The following is a 24517-nucleotide window of genomic DNA, read 5'->3' on the forward strand; positions in this document are numbered from 1 at the left end:
CTTAATATTGGTTTATTGGGTTCTTGTCAAAATTGTCGTTTCCTTTTAAACTTTCCCCTGGTGCATTTTGCTGTGCAACAATTCATTCCAAATTAGAATTAACGGTATTGATTCGACTCAATAAATTCACATATATCATGTAAACATGCATTTTCTATCTGCATTCGTTTTCTGCGCAAATATTCGCGAGCCATACGTGCAAAAGTCATTAGCGTCACGTGAACTGTTCTGAATAAATTAAATCAGATATGTAGAAAAAAATAATAACAGCTCGAGCGGTAGAAGGCGCGAAGTGAGCTCACGCCTCGGATCAGTTTACTAACTTTTAGTTTAGTCAATTGCCGTCCGTTAATCAGTTAAGTCCGTGAGTGCTTGTGAGAAATGTTTCGCGAGTTTGAATTGCCTTTTCAACGAATACCAATACTAATTTAATGATAATAATATTACAAGACAATACACTAAAAAGCTAAAGTTTAAAAAGTGCGTGAGTGATATATTGAAGTTAAGTCCCATCGAACTGTATGAATCGTGGTCACCGCAATGACAAAATCAAAAAAAATGTAATTATTATATTAATATACTAAAATACCATTTTAATCGAATACTATTTAATTTAATTATTTTAGAAATATTTAATTATATACAACAGCCTCTTATGTGGGTATATGTTAATAATGTTTATGTTTGCAAAATAAAAACAGAGTCTCATAAGCTGTTTTTTAAACTTTTCTTGACTTTCAATACTCTATGTACCTTTTATTTTTAAAATGCATTTAATCTGTTTCTATACGATCATCACTACTAATTTGCAACTTAAATTAGTACGAATTGATATTAATAAAATACAGAGATTCGTTTTATTTATTTATTATTTTTTTTATTATTTTTTTACTATAAGCCTGAAGATTATCAAAAGTAGTATTGATTTTTTTAATAATTAAATATGTATTGTACTTTCCTATTTTATTAATATTTGTTTTAACTAGTTGTGAGCTTGCCTTAAATATTTTTTTATAATTTTTCTAAAATATATTTAAACTTATTATATATTCCAATTTGTTAATAAATTACTCATGCATTCACTCGAAATACTTGTTGCAACAAAAAATTGCAAAACAGTGAAGATGATTTGCACAAGCACTTATTTTTCACAAGCAATAATGGATGTAAAAAAATGCTTTAATGTGTTTGATACATTTATAATATTGATACAGAACGATGGGGTGAAAATAAATAATAGCAATAACAACTTTTGTATATAAAAAAATTATTGGCTTCAAAATCAAAATTAAAAATGGCCCAAAAAATTTTAATATATAAAGTCAATATCAGTAGAATTTTTTATAATAGTGAATGCAATATAAGTATTAAAAATCCGTTCACTTTTCCTTAATAAAGTCGATACTGACATGTTTATGGAGATACACTATCTAAAAAACGAATTTTAAACAATCAATCAATCGACTTTCTTAAAATGAAATTTCACTTTAAGTCAGTTGGTAACCAAACTGGATGTTTCAAACCTTGTTCAAGAAAAAATAATTTATAATTGCCACATATTTTAATTGAACTAGGAAGCTTGTCAGAATAATCAGATTTTTATGCAAATAACGGCACGCGATCAATGACCGACAATAATGAATGAACATTATCATAATTTATTAATTTATTGAGTCTAATACTTTCGTTTTAATTTAATATATAATATGTTATGTATTATATGTACATATTATTATATTGCGGCAATATTAAATTTTTGTATCAAATAATATAATAACCATGAGTGTATTAACCAATCATATATGTCTAGGAAATGATCAATGTATAGGATTAGATTAATACAATGTAAATCAATAAATAAAATATTAATAATAATAATAATAATGAATATACAAATATGATATTTTAAAGTAATTTATGTAATTAATTTTTATTAATTATTAGACATTCACAATCAACTATAAAAAAGACATTAGCACTTTCTCCTATTTGATGAGGAACAATAAATTGTATACTGGTTACTAATCACTGTCATCGTGACGAGCTAGAAAGTTGAACTTGATTTTTTTATTTTATTACTTCTATTTTAATTAATTTGTAAAATATATTAAGTACTCACTTAATTAAAAAAAATATTTTATAATATGTAATATAAATTATGTAGAAATAAATTAATACCATAAGTAAATAAAAATTTGTTCTCAAAATTTGTACATAAATTTTGATGCCTTTTTAATTTTAAATTTATGATTTATCAAATAATCGATAATGTATCTTTCTCTATTTTATTTATATTTAAATTAAATCAGTAATGAGTATTTTTTTTTTAATTTTTGCTGTTTTTTCGATATTAGTTTTAATTTACACAATATAATTATTTTTATTATTTATGTTTCAGAAAGTGTGAATGAAAAACCAATTTATTTTTTTAATTAAACTAAGCTTTTGCTATCGCAAAAAAAAATTAGCTAAGATCATATGATTGTAAGTGAAGAACACTTAACATCTAAATCGAATAAATATATAATAGTTTAAAATATTTGGAACGAATTATATTCATGTAATGATCTGATCTCTTTAGTTCTTAGTTAAGTATATAAGTACAATTGAATATCATACAATAAGATTAAAAAATTGGATATATTAAAATAATTTAAAAAAACAAGCATAATGTACAATAAAAATTTAATTAACAAAAAAAAATTATGGCGAATAAAATATATATTAATCAGATAGATTAACAAAATAATATAAATTCAAATTAAAAAAATAATTTTATCGTATCGTATTTATGTGCTGTGCGTGTTCATTACACCTTTACCTATAAAGTTTTTTAAAACTATTAGTTCTGCATGTGCTTATATATTATAGTTCTGTGTGTGTTATTTTATATTTCTTCTATTTTAACTAATTTTCAAAAAAAAAAAAAATTAACCTAGCTTACAAGGAGACTTTTTTTTTTTGCAAAGCAAATATACAAATTAAAACACCTTTTCGACACCGCGTGTTCTGTGTGTGTTCATTACACCTTCACCTATAAAGTTTTTAGATTTGAATCGAATTATGTTGTAATTTTTTTTTTTATTTTACAAGGGAAATCCAAATATTGGAAAAGAACGTGCAACTGTGGTTCGCAGCGCCTTGTGCTCCATGTGCGTGTCGACAGGATTGGCCACAACTCTCCGATTTCCTCGGGAGGTATCCGTACACGGCGGATTACCTTTCCTGATCTCGTACACAATCATGGCCATAACTTTTGCACTACCGCTGGTTTTCCTCGAAATGGCTCTGGGAAGACTCACTGAACAAGGTGCCATCAGGCTTTGGCGTGCTGTACCATTATTAAAAGGTATCTGAAGCGTCTCTGCAGCGATTATATTACACGTGATTAATAAATTAACAATTCATTTCAAACTGACGTTATATGGCAAGCGTACAAATATTATATTGCAGTTATAGCGCCTCTAATCATGATAAGCGTTAAAGTATACATAAATAATAATTGTATTCGTAACGGATTTCCCCGAAAATTTCAGTCTTAAATCCCGAGAAATTCAAGATTTAAAATCTTACGTGAAATGTAATTATAATACTGCTGTTATTTCAGTTCTATGGTGTTTCAAACGTTATTACAAAAATAATTGTATATTAATGTTTGAATAAATTAGAACTAAGTTTTAAACCAAATATTTACAGTTTGCGCACAAAATTGAGCTCAGAAATATGTTTCAATCATAAGGTAATTTACAAAATTTAAGATCAATGAATAAAATAATTATTAATAATATTAACGAACAATCAATATAATAATCTGACATTAAATATTATTATAGAATTTTTAAAGATTATATTTATGTATAAAAAAAAAATTAACACAGCACAAAAATAAATCTATTACCAGATATCTGGACCATCAATAATTCGTTGATTTTGATGATTGAATTAATTTTAGTAGTTCTCTTTTTAGTAAAAGTCAAATAATATAAATTCTTGATTAACATATTTATTTTTACTGAGACCTTTTGTACATCAGTGTACACCATATTATTAAAATATGACAAAATGCCCTAATTTTAGTGTTCTAAAATGTTCATGAAACTCAGTTTGACAGTTGCGAAACGTCCATTTGATATTCAAACCCAAACCTAACCTAATGAAAGTACTAAATTTATGATAATTATAGTTCTAGAACATAATTTAGGTCAAGTCAAAAATACAAACTATGCGAACTCATCTCTCAGAAAATAAACGGAAGAATAAGTACAGACTTCGTATCTCAAATATTGCTCCATAGTTTGTCTGCATTTTGATATTATACGTTTTAAAAATATGATAGCTACTCTTACCGATATCACGATGGACTTCTAATATAAGAAGGTTGATCTAAATATATTCAAACCGAATTTTGGTCAATAGGAGAGCGCAAAAAATTTTTATAGGAACCATAATTTTCTTTAAATTTTTTTTTTAATTAATTCGAAAATATGTAACGGGTTGCATGGCGTCGGTAAGGACAGAAGCAATTGTTGTTCTTTTCAAAAAATATAGTCTTCATACTAATGTCATCAGTAGACCAATCTTCATTTACATTCTGAATTTCAGAACCTGTCAAATCATGATAATTAGATTTATAATTAAAATAAAATAAAAATAAATAAATTACAAAATTATCCTAGAGTATCGTAGTGCCTTTTTTTAGGAGCGTTGGGGTACGATTCACTGAAATCTCGCAGAAAGTTGCATGCCATTGCTTTTTTCCTTGAACTACTGAAGGGTTCTATTTTTTAAGAATTACAGTTGTTGTTATAACTAACATATATGTAATATGCGTTAATATTTATTAGATTATTCAGTAGTTAATTTGCACAAGCGCCATTTATTTTTACGGCAATACATGGGTTAAAGCATCGAACCAATGAACAGCATGTATACGCGAAACACTTGATGGTATTGTGCCGGGTTTGTTTGTGTGCATTTCAGTGCATGCTCTAGTTGCGAGACCCTCTACCGGTTTCTGTGCTCCTAATCGAACGTTTCAGTTTCCAGGGTCTAGTTCAAGCACAATCTTGAGTTGATTTTTTTATATTGCTAAAAAGGAAAAATTTATCAAAACAGCACGTTTCTTTGAATAAAGTACGAATCTTATGATGCACGGTGAGACTAAATTTTTTTTATTAAAGTGCAAATAATTATGATAAATAAAATTAAATAATAATAGCAGTAAAGAATCAATAGAAACATACGAAGTTTCTAATGAGAGTCACGTGACATTTTCTTGCGTTGTTCATTAAAACATGTTAACCCTGTCTTTCATTAAAACTACTACTAGTATAATCATAACACAAGTAACGTATTGTTAGAAATCGATTTTGCCTTTGGCAAGCGTATATTCTGTTACATAGCATAATATGATTGTATATAAAATTAATCGTTATATATATTTTTGCTAATTTCAGTCACTTAGCAATAAATCGGTTTTAAACTTTTATTCAGACTTTTACAGTAAAAAGTAAAAAAAATGCTAAGGGATATGAAAATTATGACGTTAAATTTACGCAAATGCAATAAATATATAGTTAAGTGTTTTACCGAAAGTCTTTTGAACCATTACCGCCATAAGTTTAATATATTTATTCTACGTAAATCTACCTCTGACCAACATCTGTTGTCCCTCTCCGGCCGTTTCAGTTGCCATGACGACCGCCTAGTACGTATCAGTCGTTGTACTATAGATGCGTACTATGGTATAGGGTTGCATTTTTGTTGGAACCCAGGCAAACCTCTGTCTGCTTCTGTTTTCCTAATATTTATTATTATTTGCGGGGGTGTCTTGCGATCAGCGTATGAGCGTTGAACGTTGGAGAGAATGTCGATTCAAAGGATTGCAAAATGTTTGTGAGTTAGGTACTTTTTTTTTAAATATATTTACAAATATTTGTTTTAAAGTTACTTATTAAAAAGTTTTAAATTTAAAAATATTTGATAATATAAATATTTTTATTTATTATATATTTACATATTATATAACAGCAATTACTTCTTAGAAATTAAAAATCACGACACGATTAATTTGCTTTTGACGTGAATTTTTACATCTGAAAAAGGATAATTGTTTTTTCGCTCTCCTGTTGGTCAAACTTCGGTTTATATGTGTGTTATCTGATTCTCACTTATTGTACGTTGTAATATTATTACAAAGAGTCTTAATATAAACGCTAGATGGCCGAACGATTTTATTGCTTTTGACGTGGATTTTTGACTTCTGAGGAGAGATAATTGTTTTTTGCGCTCTCCTATTGGTCAAAATTCGGTTTAGATGTGCTTTATTCGATTCTCACTTGTATTATTAGCATAAAAAGTCTTAACATAAGCACTTGATAATCGAGCGTTTTCATGGAAATGGCACAATTTTATTACTTTTAACATGGACTGAAAATTCACTACATGACAACACTGAGCAGCAAAGAAAACAAATAAATATTATGAATAGATTTGTTTAATAATTTTTAATGTCTTTTAAAATATGACTTCAGAAAAAAATTCGCAACGGTGGCTAATTTTTATATTTATTTGTAGCATTAAAGACTCGTACATATTATTATTTATTGAAGAAATTAAATTACGGTGTTAAAAAATGTATAAAATGCCATTTTTATCATGAGGCCCGGAATCATTGTTTTTTGAGGACCCCGTCTGTATATGTATATAATTGTATATGTTCGATATGTTTTATCAATAATATTTTTATATACATTTGTCATTGTCAATCAATAAATTAGCCGAGTGGTATGAGGAGAAAGCACTGATTTATCCCGGGCAATTGAAACGAAGTATTAAGGGAACAGATCGAGCTTGGTATCGTGCCCAGTTTTCTCATAAATGCACCACTACACAAGATGCAGCAGATGGCATGCATTTTCATTTGCAATCAATACATCACACGAGTGGTATGAGAAGCGAGCTAAAATTTATCCCGGGGAACTGAAACGGTTGTATTAAGAGAACAGATCGAGCTTGGAATGTATAACTGAGTTCCACTATAAATGCATTCCTGCAACGTAGTTTTAACGTGAGAATCAGAAAAACAGAAGTTAGCAAAGGTTCAATCGGTTTTCACAACAAATGCATTCTTCGACTGTCGGAAAATTTTATATTTCCCGGAAATCGAATGAAAATTTTAAAATTAATACCAATTATGAGCCAGTGGCACTCCGCAAATAGTCATGTACTTTAAGAAAATTGTGCGCTATTAATCCTAATTGCTGTTTTATTATTTATTTTAGCAATTATTTTAAAATTAAAAAGTAACTTTAAAACCAATATTTATATGAATAAATAAATAGATAATTGTAAATATATTTTAGCAGAACTTGAGCGCATGACAGTCCACAAATAATCATGAATATCAGGAAAACAGAAGCAGACAGAGGTTTGCCTGGTTTTCAATTAAAATGCAACCCCGTAGTATGCACCTATAGTACAACGACATAGGAACGAGAGACGTACTAGGAGGTCGTCATGGCAACTGAAGCGGCCGGAGACGGATCATTTGTTTTAAAGTTAATTATTAAAACTTTTTAATAAGTAACTTTAAAACAAATATTTGTAAATATATTTAAAAAAAAAGTACCTAACTCACAAACATTTTGCAATCCTTTGAATCGACATTCTCTCCAACGTTCAACGCTCATACGCTGATCGCAAGACACCCCCGCAAATAATCATAAATATTAGGAAAACAGAAACAGACAGAGGTTTGCCTGGGTTCCAACAAAAATACAACCCTACACCATAGTACGCATCTATAGTACAACGACTGATACGTACTAGGCGGTCGTCATGGCAACTGAAACGGCCGGAGACGGATCATAGATGTTGGTCAGAAGTAGATTTACGTAAAATAAATATATTAAACTTATGGCTGTAATGGTTCAAAAGACTTTCGGTAAAACACTTAAAAATATATGTATTGCATTTGTGTAAATTAAACGTCATAATTTTCATTTCCTTTTAACATATTTTTTTTTACTTTTTATTGTAAAAGTCTGATACAAAGTTTAAGAATTAATTAAAATTAACATTAAAGAATCATCTCAAGCTGATTTTTAGATAATGGATAAAAAAATAACTTGTTCAAAAAATTAATTTCAAAGAGTAACAAAGATGGAAATGAAAATTTCTAAATAATCGGGCCAATAATGCGATTACATATTTCGGCAAAAATAAAAAGTTACAGATCAGCTCACTTAAAAAATTGATCACGAAAATCTGCTGCACACAAAGAAGTGTAAAATAAATTGTTCAATACAAAAATAAATATTGTAACTAGGATTTTGATGACTAAGTTTATCATACATATTCAAAGTCGCATAGACATATATGTATATGTCACAAGAGTGGCTAATTTTTATATTTATTTGTAGCATAGAAAGGGTTAACTCCTATCGTGCTGATAATATTCTACTTCTAACAATAAATAAGAAACTCAACCGTAGAAATCAGACCTGAAATAAAAGCAAAAGTTACAAAAAACATGACGGATTGAGACTGAAAACTTGGGAATTTATGTTTTTAATTTTAAGTTATTTATATGCGTCATTATGTATAACATATTCTCAACTGCACTGCAAATTCCTAACCTTGAATTCCTAAATTTATACATAATTTTATTTTTCAGGTCTAGGATACGTTAAACTCTTTGCTAGCTTTTTAGTAGCTGTATATTATATGATATATTTGGGAATTGTTTGCGCTTTGCTCGTATGGACAGCCAAAGGACCAGTCCCTTTAGCTGAGTGCAGAGAACTTTATAGATCATTGGTAAAAGTCAATAAAAAAAATACACATCATATATATTATATCATAATAAACAATTTGCAATATTTTAGGACGGTTATCGCGTTCTTGGAATACCTGGATACAAATGTTTAAGGTTCAGAATTTTTTTTGTGTTTTTTTTTTAGAATATATAATTCTACAATATATATAATATATTTTTAGCGAAACATTCTTGAAACCTGTAATCGATGACCCGATGTGGTATGGGATTGTAGCAGCAATTATATTTACTCTTTGGCTTCTTGTGTCGTTATGGTAAATCTTCTTCGTTATTATAATGTTAAATTTTTTTTAAATATGTTATTTCATCTAGCTTAATTAGAATACCGCAAACATTCTTCATCTCAATGTACATCTTTGGAAGTAGCATCTTAATTCTAAGCATCACCATCGTTTTGACGAACGATTTTAGAATTGAGAAGATGTTTCAAGACTTCAGATGGGAGCTACTGTTGTCTTTTGATTTATGGTGTGCTGCTTCTACGCAACTACTCTTCTCCACTCATCTCGGTTTTGGTTATCACATAACCATGGGTGGTACAATTTACCAGAGTGGTTCAATTTTCAGGTATTTAAATTTAGCTTTTTTTATAGTATGAATAATGTCTCTTATCATTAATGTGCAGTAGTACCATAGTGAATTAATTGAATCAATTCTTAAAAATTAAAATATATAAAATCCTTAATTATTAGAGGGACCCAAAAGAAAATACGTTTTTCATTATTTATTTATTTAAATTAAATTAAGATCATCAACCCCTAACAGGTTATCCCAATGCGTCACGATTGTGTTGTATCGAGAGAATATGGAGGGTGAGCAACAGTTTTCCATCTGAGAGCATTATTTTTTTCTCGCGTGATTCTCGCAAAATGAGGCAGGCGCGTCGCCTTGTTCTTGTCGCTTACTGCCCTCACGCATTGTTTCCACGCCTACCCAATATTTTTTTAAATTCTTTGAATGCTATACCATGAACCTATTTTTTTATCTGTTAACTCTTGAATCAACATCTCTAAATTTTTGCACCTATGCGGTCATCATCGATGATTTTTGGTCTTCTAAACAAAAATTTCCAGATTCAAATCTTTTGAACCAGTAAAACTTAACCATAGACGACACAAATGTTTCTGGTTTCTGTGGTTGCCGATTTTTTTTTGCGAAATTCATACATCATACAAGTGAAGTGAAATCTTTCATTGAAACTTGCGGTGTTTTTTTTTGTTGCTATGTTCGTAACGCACTCTCCAGATGTTGATCCAAACACTACTGAAAACACAACTGACCGTCAAAGTTACTCAGCATAAAAACGTCCTTTCTTTTGGGTACCCTTAATATTATATTCGAAATAAATAATTATTATTATTAAAAATTAAATAATTATTTTGTATAATTAAAATTATGGCGAAAATATTTTCCATAAATCAATTTTCCAAATTTGTATAACTAGCTGCAACATATTTTTTTAAATAATAATCGATTCATTATAACTTATATTTCAGAAATGCATTATGGTTCATCTTGTGGAACATTTTCTACAGTTGGTTTATTACGTTCGTGTGGTACATTGTTCACGATCCACGATTTATCAGAGATCAATCTGTCTTGATGACCCTCATACTAATTTATGACTCTTCAATATCGGAGGAAGCGAGCATCGTTCAGTCATCGTTCGCATATTCTCTACTTCTATTTTCAGGACTGATCAGCGTGGTTTGTATATTTTGTAATTAAATCGATTAACTACTAAATCTATATTACTTCAAATGCCATTTGTATCTAGCTATCTCTGATTTATCCGGTCGTTTGGTGCATATCTATAGAAGATTGTTACAACAAACGCAGCATCAGTTGGTTAATATCAATCACTGGAATATTCTGTTCCTTGTCCATATTCATACTCGGATTAGACGTTATCACAGTATTGGACTTGTATGTGATACCGGTTTATTTAATGACGTTTTTAACGCTGTTGATATGCGGTCTATTCTATATATATGGTAAAACTTTTATGATTTATATCCCAATATAAACCGAACGAATTCTTAAATGCTTATATCTCATATTATATTAGTGGTTTTGTGTTATTTTGTATTTTCTCACCTGCTTAGATTGAAAATGTTCAGAAAACTAGACATGAAAAACATGCAATTGAAGACTTTATTTGAAGAACAACCATTTGAAAAAACATTTTTATAGGAGAGAGAAAAACTAATTCTCTTCTTTAATTACAAGGAAAAATCTTATTTATTTCATTTTAAATATAAACATTAGATAATAAAACGTAATAATTATATATCAAAAATAAAATAATAAAAAAAACATTGGTCGTTTTTTGGACTATTTTTCTAATAAAATTAAATTTTTAAAATATTTATTTATATGATTTAAATGTCAGTAAGGACTTGAAATCTAAAAATCATTTTGGGAGATATAAGTATTTAAAATCCGTTCAGATAAGTTTTACCATCCTATATATTACCATATGTACTTAATAAATATTTTTTAAGGTTTCAAATCTATAAGGAAAGACTTGAACTTCATTTTAGAATATAAGATAAGCATAGTCTTTATGTTGTTGTGGACAGTGATGCCAGCTTATTTGATCTCGATGACTGTGTGGCACATTTATAAATATTTCAACAATTGGCCACACAAATACTGGACATTTTGGCTGGCAATTGGAATGTTCATATTCGCGATTTCTTCCATAATAATATGGGCTATCTGGGTGATCATTTACAAAGAAGGTTACGGATTTTCACAGGTAAGAAGTAAATTTATTTTATTGATTGTTTATCATATGTCCATATTATTATAGTTATATATAGTCCATAATTGATTGTACGCGGCGCAACTCAACACATAAGTACAGCTAGTGCAAACAATTCAATTATCATTAACTCTAGAGTAGTAACATATATTATAAAATACATATTGAATTATATTATAAATTAACATTTTTATTTTTTTAGAAATTTGTAGCCGCGATGAAATCGTCGCGTAAATGGGGACCCGTCGAGTTTAAACTAAGGTACAAATGGCTGCAATACAAATCTACAAAAAATAAACTGAAACTGTTGAAAAACAATAATGAAAAACAGCCGATTCAAAGCGTGGGTGACAAGCAAGGACTTGGATTATCCGAGCTGGACATACACTCTACGAACAATTCCATACAAAAGATCTTATGGGTGGCGGAATACGATAATGTAATCGTTCCAAGCAAGAGCCATAATTATGGCACTTCTCAACATGTCGATCTCAACTCAACTTACGTGCTAAGACAGCCCGGAAAGAATAGGAATCCTAAAAGTTCATGTGCTCATGTGTATTGGAATGAAGATAAAATATGAATTATATAAGAAATTTAGCGGTTGGATAATTTACATATGGAGGTACAGAAAAATATGTGTTTTCATGCACACTTTCGCCTGAGAAAGTGGCTTTATTAATAAATACATCAAATGAAACAAACCGTGCATATAAAATAAGCATCTTTAAATGTTATATTAATAAGTTGTAGTAAAAATGTTATTTAAATAAAAATATGTTACTAATTATATTTAATGTTTCCTTTTATTGTATAAATGATATTATTGGGTCAACAAACATACATCAATTATATTTTAAAATATTATATAGCATAATTATAAGATTGACAATTTTACATTGACAGGAAAATGTCATTTTACAAATGACAGGAAAACCTTTAATTTATTCCTAATACTTTTTAAAGGAACTACAAGTAAGTCCTATAAGGAAGCAGCAGTTCCTAAGGCGATGGTCCTCATCAGCAGCCAGATACAGACGACAACTGGGTGGAGCAAATCCATGTGCCTATCCAATGGTACCCAGTCACAGCACCAGCTCGTCTAAGCCAACAGCAGTGCGCCCGGATGCTGTCGATTAATGAAAAATCAGCATTTAAATAAAAGACAAGATGGCCGTAAACAATTGGCTATTTTTACACATTATTATGCTTATGTATAGAATTTAACATTACAACAATTGTTTCCAATATAGAAGAGTGTAAATCATTCTAACAAACTCTAAATGGATTGTCTGCATTCTTTTCGAAATATTCTAAACGAATATATGTTTTACAAGAGTTAGAAGACTTAATTCTGTAGCACCTACGAGATGGAATTATACATCACGTTTAAGTAACACAATTCAACAATACAGAAATGAACGTTCCGCTTTAAACTTTTTCCGGCCCGTGAGATTCACCACACTTTTACAAAATATATTTATTTTATAATGGCCAATACACTATAGACAATTTTTCACTCCAAAATATGTCTATAGTGTATCCAAATCTAATATGGGGATATATGATTTTATATGTGGCCCGCGGAGTTATGATGCATTTCCAAAGTGGTCTGCAAGATCATTTGGGTTGGCCACCACTGATTTAGATCCTTGAAGTAATATAATATAGACTTACCTAATCAGCATTTAGGTTAATGTTGCAGCAGCAAATTGCACGTACCGATGATTCTCCTCTAATATTTGGACCTAAAACAATAATAATACCATTGTTATAATCAATTTTGTATATTTTTATATCACAATATCCTTAAAAATAATAATTCATGTAGTTTTGATGATGCTTAGTAGTCGGTAGTGGTTGTGAGAATATTGGGATTTAGATTATAGTGTATAATAATAATATAAAGAGACCAGGTGTTATGTTGGAATGCGGAACGCTGGCTCGAGCTAAAGAAGATGGACCTTAAATTTTAATATTTATTTAAAAAATTTTTTTAAATAAATAAACATTTCTTTTTAAAAAAAAATCCAGATATATAAATGTAAAAAATAACCATTCACAGTCGATACAAAAATGAGTATGTAATTAGAATAATAATACCAAAAATAACTATCAATATAAAGAATAATATTAAACTCTACATAAATAATCATTTATACATATTTTTCACGAAGTGAATATTTTTAATACATTATAAAAGTCTTCACATGAATTAAAAAAATTGCTGGTGTGAGACAAATAATGCACGAAGAAAATGAAACAGTGCATATTATTCATAGTGCCATACCATCTATAAATAATAAGAGTAGGCTTGCCATAATTATGAAACTCTAAATAGGGACAGCTAAAAAAATAAAAGGTCATCTCAGAAATTTTGTAAAATTGGGACATATGGTAAGCCTAAGTAAGAGGAACCAACAACTTTGTGCTCCTGCATACATATCCATTTGCGGGACACTTTCTAGGACGATGCAGGACGAGCATATTAAATCCGACAGTCCCGCACAATCCGAGTCGTCTGGTCACTATAATGTAATATATACACAGAACACTATAAACAGTAAAGAAATAATATACCAATAAGTTTTCGGAGTTTATTTAAAATTACTAATAAATGATTTACCAACGTAATGATAATTTAAACATGTTTACAAACAAATATGTCAGAGAACTAGGCCTGTGGAGTCGTTGGAAATTTTTCTAGCTCTAACTCTGCATTTAAAATTTTTTATAAAATTATCTTAAGATATTAAATTTATTTTTAACTATTTTATTTATTTATTTTCATGTTAATAATAACAAAGAAGAAAGAACAAAAAATAATTAATAATTTTTTGGTATACAATTTACATGATTTTTCTATACATATTGGAATTTTCTATACAATGTGAGTCAGATGATGTGTTAGCGAATTAAGTGTGAAAGTAATTAGTAAATACGTACTATTTCTGTCATATGTAAATATGACCAGTGAAGAAACATGACCTTGGATGTTACTCGCTTTGATTAGTGCCGCACTATTGTATGTCTACTTGTTACTACACCGGCCGGTGTCCGATCAGCTGTTGTTGGGTATATGATTAAGTGCACAGTAACTTTTGTTTACTTCATATTATGAACAATTTAAAAAATATTGATCGAAACTCCGACTCAGACTCCGACTCAGACTCAGACTCAGACTCCAACTTCGACTTCGCAGTAGTGCTGAGAGAATCCATTTGTCAATCCGCACGACAGTTAAATTTTGGTCTTAGCATCCGATTTAGCTGCCATTACATTACAAAATTTGCGAACATGAAATAATTCAATCTTAATATTACTTAAAACAATTTAATTATTATTTTCACGATTTAAAAAACATAATTTATTTTTTAAATACATATAATAAAAAAATTACATTTTTTCTGAATAAAAATATAAAATATTCTATTACGCCGTTTATCATTAATTAAAAAGTTAAAATCGCGAGACATCATTTCATTTTTTTAGAGAGGAGGGGGGCAAAAGTTGCTCAATCATTAAATGTAATGCATTTTTTGGACAAATTCAAAGAGGGATATGGACGTCCATTTTTAGAATCTACGTTAAAAGATAGAAAATCGTGTCATTGTCGTTCATATTAAGATTCCTTATAATAATATTACGATTTACAATAAGTGCGAATCAAATAAAGCACATCTAAACTGAATTTCGACAAACAGGAGAGCGCAAAAAACAATTATTCCTTCTCAGAAGTCAATAATCCAGGTCAAAAGCAATAAAATCGTTCGGCCATCTAGCGTTTATATTAAGACTCTTTGTAATAGTATTACAACTTACAATAAGTGAGAATCAGATAACACACATATAAGCCAAAGTTTGACCAACAGGAGAGCGAAAAAACAATTATCCTTTTTCAGATGTAAAAATTCACGTCAAAAGCAAATTAATCGTGTCGTGATTTTTAATTTCTAAGAAGTAATTGCTGTTATATAATATGTAAATATATAATAGATAAAAATATTTATATTATCAAATATTTTTAAATTTAAAACTTTTTAATAAGTAACTTTAAAACAAATATTTGTAAATATATTTAAAAAAAAAGTATCTAACTCACAAACATTTTGCAATCCTTTGAATCGACATTCTCTCCAACGTTCAACGCTCATACGCTGATCGCAAGACACCCCCGCAAATAATCATAAATATTAGGAAAACAGAAGCAGACAGAGGTTTGCCTGGGTTCCAACAAAAATGCAACCCTATACCATAGTACGCATCTATAGTACAACGACTGATACGTACTAGGCGGTCGTCATGGCAACTGAAACGGCCGGAGAGGGACAACAGATGTTGGTCAGAGGTAGATTTACGTAGAATAAATATATTAAACTTATGGCGGTAATGGTTCAAAAGACTTTCGGTAAAACACTTAACTATATATTTATTGCATTTGCGTAAATTTAACGTCATAATTTTCATATCCCTTAGCATTTTTTTTACTTTTTACTGTAAAAGTCTGAATAAAAGTTTAAAACCGATTTATTGCTAAGTGACTGAAAATAGCAAAAATATATATGACGATTAATTTTATATACAATATATATGCTATGTAACAGAATATACGCTTGCCAAAGGCAAAATCGATTTCTAACAATACGTTACTTGTGTTATGATTATACTAGTAGTTTTAATGAAAGACAGGGTTAACATGTTTTAATGAACAACGCAAGAAACTGTCACGTGACTATCATTAGAAACTTCGTATGTTTCTATTGATTCTTTACTGCTACTATTATTTAGTTTTATTTATCATAATTATTTGCACCTTAATAAAAAAAATTTAGTCTCACCGTGCATCATAAGATTCGTACTTTATTCAAAGAAACGTGCTGTTTTGATAAATTTTTCCTTTTTAGCAATATAAAAAAATCAACTCAAGATTGTGCTTGAACTAGACCCTGGAAACTGAAACGCTCGATTAGGAGCACAGAAACCGGTAGAGGGTCTCGCAACTAGAGCATGCACTGAAATGAACACAAACAAACCCGGCACAATACCATCAAGTGTTTCGCGTATACATGTTGTTCATTGGTTCGATGCTTTAACCCATGTACTGCCGTAAAAGTAAATGGCGCTTGTGCAAATTAACTACTGAATAATCTAATACATATTAACGCATATTACATATATGTTAGTTATAACAACAACTGGAATTCTTAAAAAATAGAACCCTTCAGTAGTTCAAGGAAAAAAGCAATGGCATGCAACTTTCTGCGAGATTTCAGTGAATCGTACCCCAACGCTCCTAAAAAAAGGCACTACGATACTCTAGGATAATTTTGTAATTTATTTATTTTTATTTTATTTTAATTATAAATCTAATTATCATGATTTGACAGGTTCTGAAATTCAGAATGTAAATGAAGATTGGTCTACTGATGACAGTAGTATGAAGACTATATTTTTTGAAAAGAACAACAATTGCTTCTGTCCTTACCGACGCCATGCAACCCGTTACATTTTTTTGAATTAATATTTAAAAATTGTTAAGAAAATTATGGTTCCTATAAAAAATCGCCATGGTAGTTTTGTTAAGTTTTACTTATATGTGGTGGCAGCGAAGGTGTTAGCGGGCCTGCTAGTAGGGTGTCTGTTCAATTATGCAATTGCGGTATTGAGTATTATCTTATTGTTTTGTAGCCTTTTGTCAAAACGTGTTACTACTTCCTTTTTATAAGTTTGAATTGTCGTTTGAATAAACTTAGCGCTAAATGCGCAGCTGTGCGGATCTCCCACAGTTATAAATATATATTTTTTTAGTGCAGGTAAAAGTATTTTTATTTTAATATTTTTTAATATTTAAATAAAAATATTTGCTTAATTTATTCTGAAATTTTCAGCAATCTATTTACAATTATATATTTATTTTTGTCCTGATCATTACATATGTATTGCTTTGTATGAATTTTAAATTCCCTCTAATTTGAGAAAAATCGACAATTAGGACAGCTCTTTAAAGTTAAAGAGTATATAACATGGTAAACACTGTTCATGCCAATTAACGTATCAAACGCCAATGATCAAGCGGTATGAGGAACAAGGTCTGGTTTGTCCCGGGCAACTGATTCAAAGTATTAAGGGAACAGATCGAGCTTGGTATCGTTCCCAGTTACCTGCATAGGTATATGTAGTATACACAGGTAACAGCAGATGCATTCGTGTATGTATGTACATTGTATGCATTTTTCATGGTCAATCAATACATTAGACAAGTGGTATGAGGAGCGAGCTCAGATTTATCCCGGGCATTTAAAATGAAGTATTAAGGGAACAGATCGAACTTGGTAGCGTGCCCAGTTTTCTCATAGATGCGCCACTACATGTGTAGTAGTATCAGATGCGTTAGTTTATGTGCATCTGTATATGGTATGCATTTTCATGGGCAATCAATACATCACACGAGTGGTATGAGGAGCGAGCTCGGATTTATCCCGGGCAATTGAAATGAAGTATTAAGGGAACAGATCGAGCTTGGTATATGCCCCAGTTTCTCTATAAATGCAACACTGCACCGTTATATGTAGTAGTGTCATACCTCATTCCCACTGCCGCTATCCGTGTATACTAATACATCTTACGGTGCAGGGATGCAGTCGTGTTTTAAATAGGTTATTTACCCAAACCTCAGACTATTCCCCTAATACAAATGTTAAATTGCCCGGGACAAGCCTGAGGTTCTTATTTACAACTGAACTGAAATTTTAAGCTTTGACATCATATAAAGTTTGCGATAGATGCTTGGCAAATTCTGCGTTGTCACATTTTTCAGATCCCATTGCCCTGCGGAGTTGCAAAATAAACGCAAAATGGAACGATGTGACAGTAAGTGAAGTGAAACAGTGGGGTATTTACTTTACTGGGTATAGTTCATAAGTTAAACAAACCTCATAATCGAGACGCCGATATTTCGAAAAACAATGGAATGAACAAAATTGCTTATTATTTATTTCAATGCGCATTGTTTTCTTTGTTCAGTGTTTATCAATATTTGAATCGTAACGGCAAAATTAAATTTTCTTTTGAGTAAGGCTATGCAAAATTCAGTGGAATCTATCGATTCTGAAGACATTTCACCGGCTATTACCACATCTTGCCATACTTGTGTTATCGATCCACCAGCAAGGCTTTCGGATAACCTTAAAAATCATTTGTCAATAAAAGTAAAAGTGGGAAGAAATATGTGTGAAGAAAATGTCGTGCTTGTTCTGCACGTGGAATAAGGAAAGATACAGCATACATGTGCAGAAGTTGTGAAATTCCTCTTCATATTGACGAATGTTTTTATACGTATCAAAAAATATTGCAATAGTTAAAAAGTGTAAATAATTTAAATAAATATAAATTGCGATGTAGTGTAGTTTATAAGTGTAATGATAAAAATAAATGTGTCTGTGACAGTGGTAAGCAGAAAAAGGACGCCGAAAAATTTGGTGAGTGCAAATTAAATTATATCATTATAAACTGATATTTTTTATAAATTGTTATTATACAAATTTATAGAAGCATTTAAATATACATATTATTAAATTATAAATATCTGGTTCGTAACCATTGCAACTATTTACAATTTACACAAAATATTAAGAATGAAAAATACATATTTATTCGTTTATGATTTTATTCTTCAGAGATTTTGCGATACTATTTTTTTCAATTATTTTACAATAAACTAATGACTTCTGAGAAGGGATAATTGTTTTTTGCGCTCTCCTATTGGTCAAAACTCGGTTTAGATATGCTTTATTCGGTTCTCACTCGAGCGTTTTCATGGCGATGGCACGATTTTATTGCTTTTGATTTGGACTGGAAATTCACTATATGGCAACACTGAGCAGAAAAGAAAACGCGACTAATTATCAAATAAATAGTATGAGTACATTTTTTTAATAATTTTTAATGCATAATTAAAATATTTTGCATGAAATATGACTTCAGAAAATATGTCTAATTTATATTTTTATTTGGCATAGAAAGGGTTAACCGTTTATTTGATAAATTGTATTAAGATGTTAGAAGATATATTTTTTTCATGAGGCCCGGAATCATTGTTTTTCTCAGGGCCCGGGCTCGCTCTCGACGGCCCTGTCTGTAGTTAGATCATGTTATATGATTGTGTATGTTCAATATATTTTATCAAGTATATTTTAATATACATTTGTCATGGTCAATCAATACATTAGGCGAGTGGTATGAAGAGTGAGCTCTGATTTATCCCGGGCAGTTGAATCGAAGTATTAAGGGAACAGGTCGAGCTTGGTATCGTGCCCAGTTTCCTTATAAATGCACCACTACACAAGTAGCATGCATTTTCATGGGCAGTCAATACATCACACGAGTGGTATGAGAAGCGAGCTCAAATTTATCACGGGCAACTGAAACGGTTGTATTAAGAGAACAGATCAAGTTTGGGATAAATAACCAAGTTCCACTATAAATGCATCAGTGCAACGTAACGTGAGAATCAGAAAAACAGAAGTTAGCAGAGGTTCAATCGGTTTTCACAACAAATGCATCTTTCGACTGTCGGAAAATTTTATATTTTCCGGTAATATTTTTAATGTTAGATTTTTATTTTTAAATTCCTGAAAATAATGTTTTGTTACAAAAATCTTAAAAGTGTACTACAAAAGCTCTACTTTAAACCATCATTTAGTGTACAAATTTATTAATATGAATCGGTTAAGCACGCATTTTTCATCGCGCGGCAGCAGGAGCGCATACTAGAAGGCAGGTCGCATTAATCAGTCCGTGAAATTGACAATTAATTTATTTATTAATTCTGAAAAACGTTTTTAAATACAATTCTTATTTTTTTCATTCTTGTCATCTTTTATTGGACAGTTGTTTATTTATATATACGTGTCAATATAAGTTGTATTGATTTTGTTAAAAATGAGGTGAATGTTCTGCCGAACAGCTGAGAGGAGTCGCGCTGTCAAATTCATATTTTAGCTAAATATGGTGTTTGAAAAACTACTACATTTTTTAGTAAGTTTAGCTGGTTAGCGTGTAAAATTTCAGCTTAGTGTAGAATGACAAAATAACAAATTTGTTTTGAATTACTAATTTATTGTAGATTGGTTGGTACAAAAAATAATTTTATTTATAATATAGTCAGCAATTTTTTAATATATATATATATATATACATTACTCCTTTCACTTGACATTTCAGACCGAATAGGTAAACAGGCTCTGTGGTCATTTTTTATATTTATGTTTTACTTTTATCCATAAAACTTCACCTTTATTATTAAAACAAATATTAAAATTGGACATTTATATTGATTTATCTGCTTCTTGTTAAATAACCATCCTGTATTTCTAGATGTGCATCATCGCTACAATTCCATTTTTTAAAAGCACTGTCTTTATGTCTTACGTTGTATCGCTATATTTTATTCTAAAATAAAATGTAAGTTTAAAATACAAATATAAATACTAATAGAGCAAGAGAAAATAATTTTTATTTTAAAAACTTTTTGAGCATGCCGTATGATTGAATGTATATGCATTGCACCTCATCCCTCTGTTTTTATCTGTCTACACCAGGAACCAGGGGTTACCAACCATGTGCCAGCGGGTGTCATGGCGCCCGCAGACTGATTTCTATGAGCCCGCCAACATTATTTAATCATTTAATTAGGAAAGTCTTAAAAATTTGTTTGTATGTTTGCAATCCTTATCGATTGCCTGCTTTGCTTTGTCTTGTCTTATTACGTTTTCGTCTGTATTGTTTTTGATCGTAGAGGAAAATTCTACCAAATGTAGAAAGTGATTTTTTGGATTCTATGGAACCTGAAACAAGTAAACTATGTGAGCTAATATTGATAAAACAAATTTGATAAGTGACTGGAATATGATTTATGTGATCCAGGTTTTTAAATAATAAGTGACACAGATAATGTTTCCAATCTCATTCAACCAGAAATGAAAGAGAATAAGACTGAAAATGAAGTAGATATTATGAATTGCATTAGTCACAACATGGCACTGACTTCTGATGACACTTTATTGGAGTGCATCGATTAATGGGAATTCGAATATAACAATATATATGCTCTATTTCTTTGATTTGAAAGAATAAAAATATATCTTGAAGCCAAAAATGAAAATTTTGGTAAACTAACTCTTGCTGACCGGTGCATATAGGTTTTCTGAATTGAAAAATTGGGAAAATTGAATTCTTGGAATTGCGAGGAAAAGACAAACATGTTGCTAGCATAAAAGACTAATAGTCCAGTCAAATAAGGGTTTAACCTCGGAATGAAAGATAACAAGCTGAAATTTTGCACAGACCTTTGTTTTGGCGTTCTAAAGATAGGGTGAAAAGTTTCATAATATATCGTGTCTGCTAATCAAGATATTAAAGGTCAAAGGTCATAAAAATCGTTTTTTGCAAATATCTCGCTTCCTTTGCGTTGCATGTCATTAGATGTTTTACAAAACTTATAGAAAATAAAATTTTCTACAAGTTTGTTATAAATTATTTCTTCGTATGGTTAATGATTTTCGAGATATAGCGCGGGGAGTGGGAAGCGCGCATCCGTTTATAGGATAACGCTATGTGAACTACGGAGCCAGAGCTACCTGCACATTTCTCCACAGTTTCATAGGAAACATCGCAAATTGTTATCTGCTGAATGAACCCATCTAAAGCATTATAACTTTCAATCTCCATATCTTCAAAAATCATCATCGATAATGCAAAAATTAATAGCGTATGGCCTCTGATACTTCTTGCAAAAGCGTGACCATCCAACATTTTGTCGACAGAATTCGAAGCATAAATTGTACTGAGAGCTTCCATGATTCAGCTTCCATTCATTATATACCCTATGCATCCAATAAAAGACATAAGCATATGAAAGCTTCCTAGTTTCACAACTACTCTGGACAAGTCTGAGTTAGCATCTGAAGCTGCTACGATTTCACGTGCTTTTATGTACAACGGCTGATCAAAAGTTATTAAGCATGTTCTTTGTTCATGTTTCTTGGCAGTGTTTGTAGTACACTGTAGTAATGTGTTGTAAATTGTGTCCATATTACTCGCAGGATGATGAATAAAAGTAAGAAACAGAATCCGAGAAGTTACAAAGTTCTCATTGTTTTTGTAAGTTGTTCAATAAATCCATTCCACCCTGGCAACGGTGAGATATGTTTCCACTTTCCGTACATCCACAACAAATCAACTACATTAAATATTTGTTCGGTTAGTTCTCCTACATCATTAAAATTTCGAACTTGAATCTCTTGCTCAATCCGGGTACGACATGATTTTCATACACTAGAAGGGGTATATGTGATAGTGCTGCTAACTCCTTTGCACTTGGTTTTGTTGTAAATTTCTTTATGCGGTCATCGGATATAACTTCAGATTTTGAAGTTATTATTTTTATCATTCCCATTATATGAACAGTATTATAGCCATCAAGAGTATAAATATTTTTCTGCATTATCCGCTGCATACCTATCTGTATTTCTTCATAGAAGAAATACAGATAGGCCTATTAATAACTGCGAAGAAAAGGACCGTTTTCGTATGGAAGTCATTATAGCATGACTTATAGCTGTGTATTTCGTTTTAAAATGCCCCGTCTTTCCATTTCTGTTCTTTATAATAACTTCTTGCAGAAAATGTAATAAAGTTTTCGGAATTTCTTCATTAATATTTTACTCGGGGGCGGATAGGACTTGGTCTCAACAACAGAAGATCGAATATCTTCTCTAATAATCGACGCAGCAGCTTCCACTACGCGCAAGTGTTCTTCTTCCGAAGTGCCTTTTTTATTTTCATACCAAGCTATGGATAAAATTTAAGCTTGAGCATCGCGAAAAGAAAAAATAGGGAATGATCCAATCTTCGTTGTAATTATAATGTCAGTTAAATATTTTTCTCTTAATTTGAAAATGATCTTCTTATCATCTGTTACATACACCGTAAGGACATCTCTCAACTCTTTCAATTTTTTCGCACAAATTTCTAGTCGAGCAATATTTCATTCATAATTCCTAATAATACAATAAAAAAAGTAATAAAATTATGGTTCAAACGACTTGCCGAGACCACTTTTTTCACGATTGCTTACTTTTTCAAAGCTTATACCAAGATAAGCAGGTAGAAATACTCGCTGGATTCTATAAACGGATGTACGCCTCCCACTCTTCGCGCTATATCTCAAAAACGGTAAAGGATACAAAACAAATATTATAACCAAATTTGTAGAAAATTTTATGCTTTACAAGTTTTGTGAAGCATAAAAGTTTTAAAACTTTTTGAGCATACCTTACGTCGATTGCATGTGTATGCATTGCACCTCACCCTGTGTACACTAATACATATTACGGTGCAAAGATGCAACTGGGTCATCTACCCCAAGCTCGATATGTTACCCTAATACACCCGTTTGAGTTGCCCGGGACAATCCAGAGCTCGTTTCTCATACTACTTTTGAACGTGAATGTACACTTATGCAGGTATGCAATATCATGCTTTGCCTGTTTCGTGCCCAGGACAGCGGCGTGCCATTTCAGTCATACAACCTGTAGCTTTCTATATACTAATATACACACATTTCATAGCTGTGATGCATTGATCGCTGAAATCTGGCAACCTTCTCTCTCAGTATGCTTCCTCGATACAATTTCCACTATCAGGGTTGGTTCAGGGCTGACGATGGAACTCCGAAAGCATCCTCAGGTCATTTTTATATTATGTATAATTCACTTGCGACATGAAATTATTATATAAATTACATTTTTTTTAGTTTATAATTATAATTGTTAAATTATATGCTAAGAATACAACCTTAACTGATGTGAGGTGGAAGCGTCAGTGCTATGATATTATTTTGTCTAAAGAAT

At 30.6% G+C, this 24517-nt stretch overlaps 1 protein-coding gene and 1 long non-coding RNA gene across 2 annotated transcripts; one reads left to right on the plus strand and one right to left on the minus strand.

The window, feature by feature from the left end:
- The first annotated feature begins 273 nt into the window (after window positions 1-273).
- On the plus strand, window positions 274-12396 carry blot (solute carrier family member bloated tubules). Its single transcript, XM_088187419.1, has 10 exons — window positions 274-560; window positions 3094-3349; window positions 8678-8820; window positions 8889-8932; window positions 9001-9093; window positions 9152-9406; window positions 10336-10546; window positions 10617-10833; window positions 11344-11600; window positions 11809-12396. The coding sequence occupies exons 1-10, from the start codon at window positions 522-524 to the stop codon at window positions 12187-12189; spliced, it is 1896 nt and encodes a 631-aa protein (XP_088043545.1). The 5' UTR covers window positions 274-521; the 3' UTR covers window positions 12190-12396.
- On the minus strand, window positions 12394-14859 carry LOC148234472 (uncharacterized). Its single transcript, XR_015809869.1, has 3 exons — window positions 14553-14859; window positions 13284-13354; window positions 12394-12735 (listed from the first exon to the last, which is right to left on the minus strand). It is a non-coding gene; the product is annotated as an uncharacterized LOC148234472 (long non-coding RNA).
- Window positions 14860-24517: the final 9658 nt, after the last annotated feature.

This window comes from Plectrocnemia conspersa, unplaced genomic scaffold (genome assembly GCF_051122295.1).
Source record: "Plectrocnemia conspersa isolate PC_06_02 unplaced genomic scaffold, ASM5112229v1 ptg000006l, whole genome shotgun sequence".
Lineage (NCBI taxonomy): Eukaryota > Metazoa > Arthropoda > Insecta > Trichoptera > Polycentropodidae > Plectrocnemia > Plectrocnemia conspersa.

Excerpts from the sequence above, each read along its gene's own strand:
- blot (XM_088187419.1), top strand. The coding sequence starts at position 522 with ATGAATCGTGGTCACCGCAATGACAAAATCAAAAAAAAT. Across the intron at positions 8,933-9,000 it reads CCTGGATACAAATGTTTAAG|CGAAACATTCTTGAAACCTG; the intron begins GTTCAGAATTTT and ends ATATATTTTTAG. Across the intron at positions 9,407-10,335 it reads CAGAGTGGTTCAATTTTCAG|AAATGCATTATGGTTCATCT; the intron begins GTATTTAAATTT and ends CTTATATTTCAG.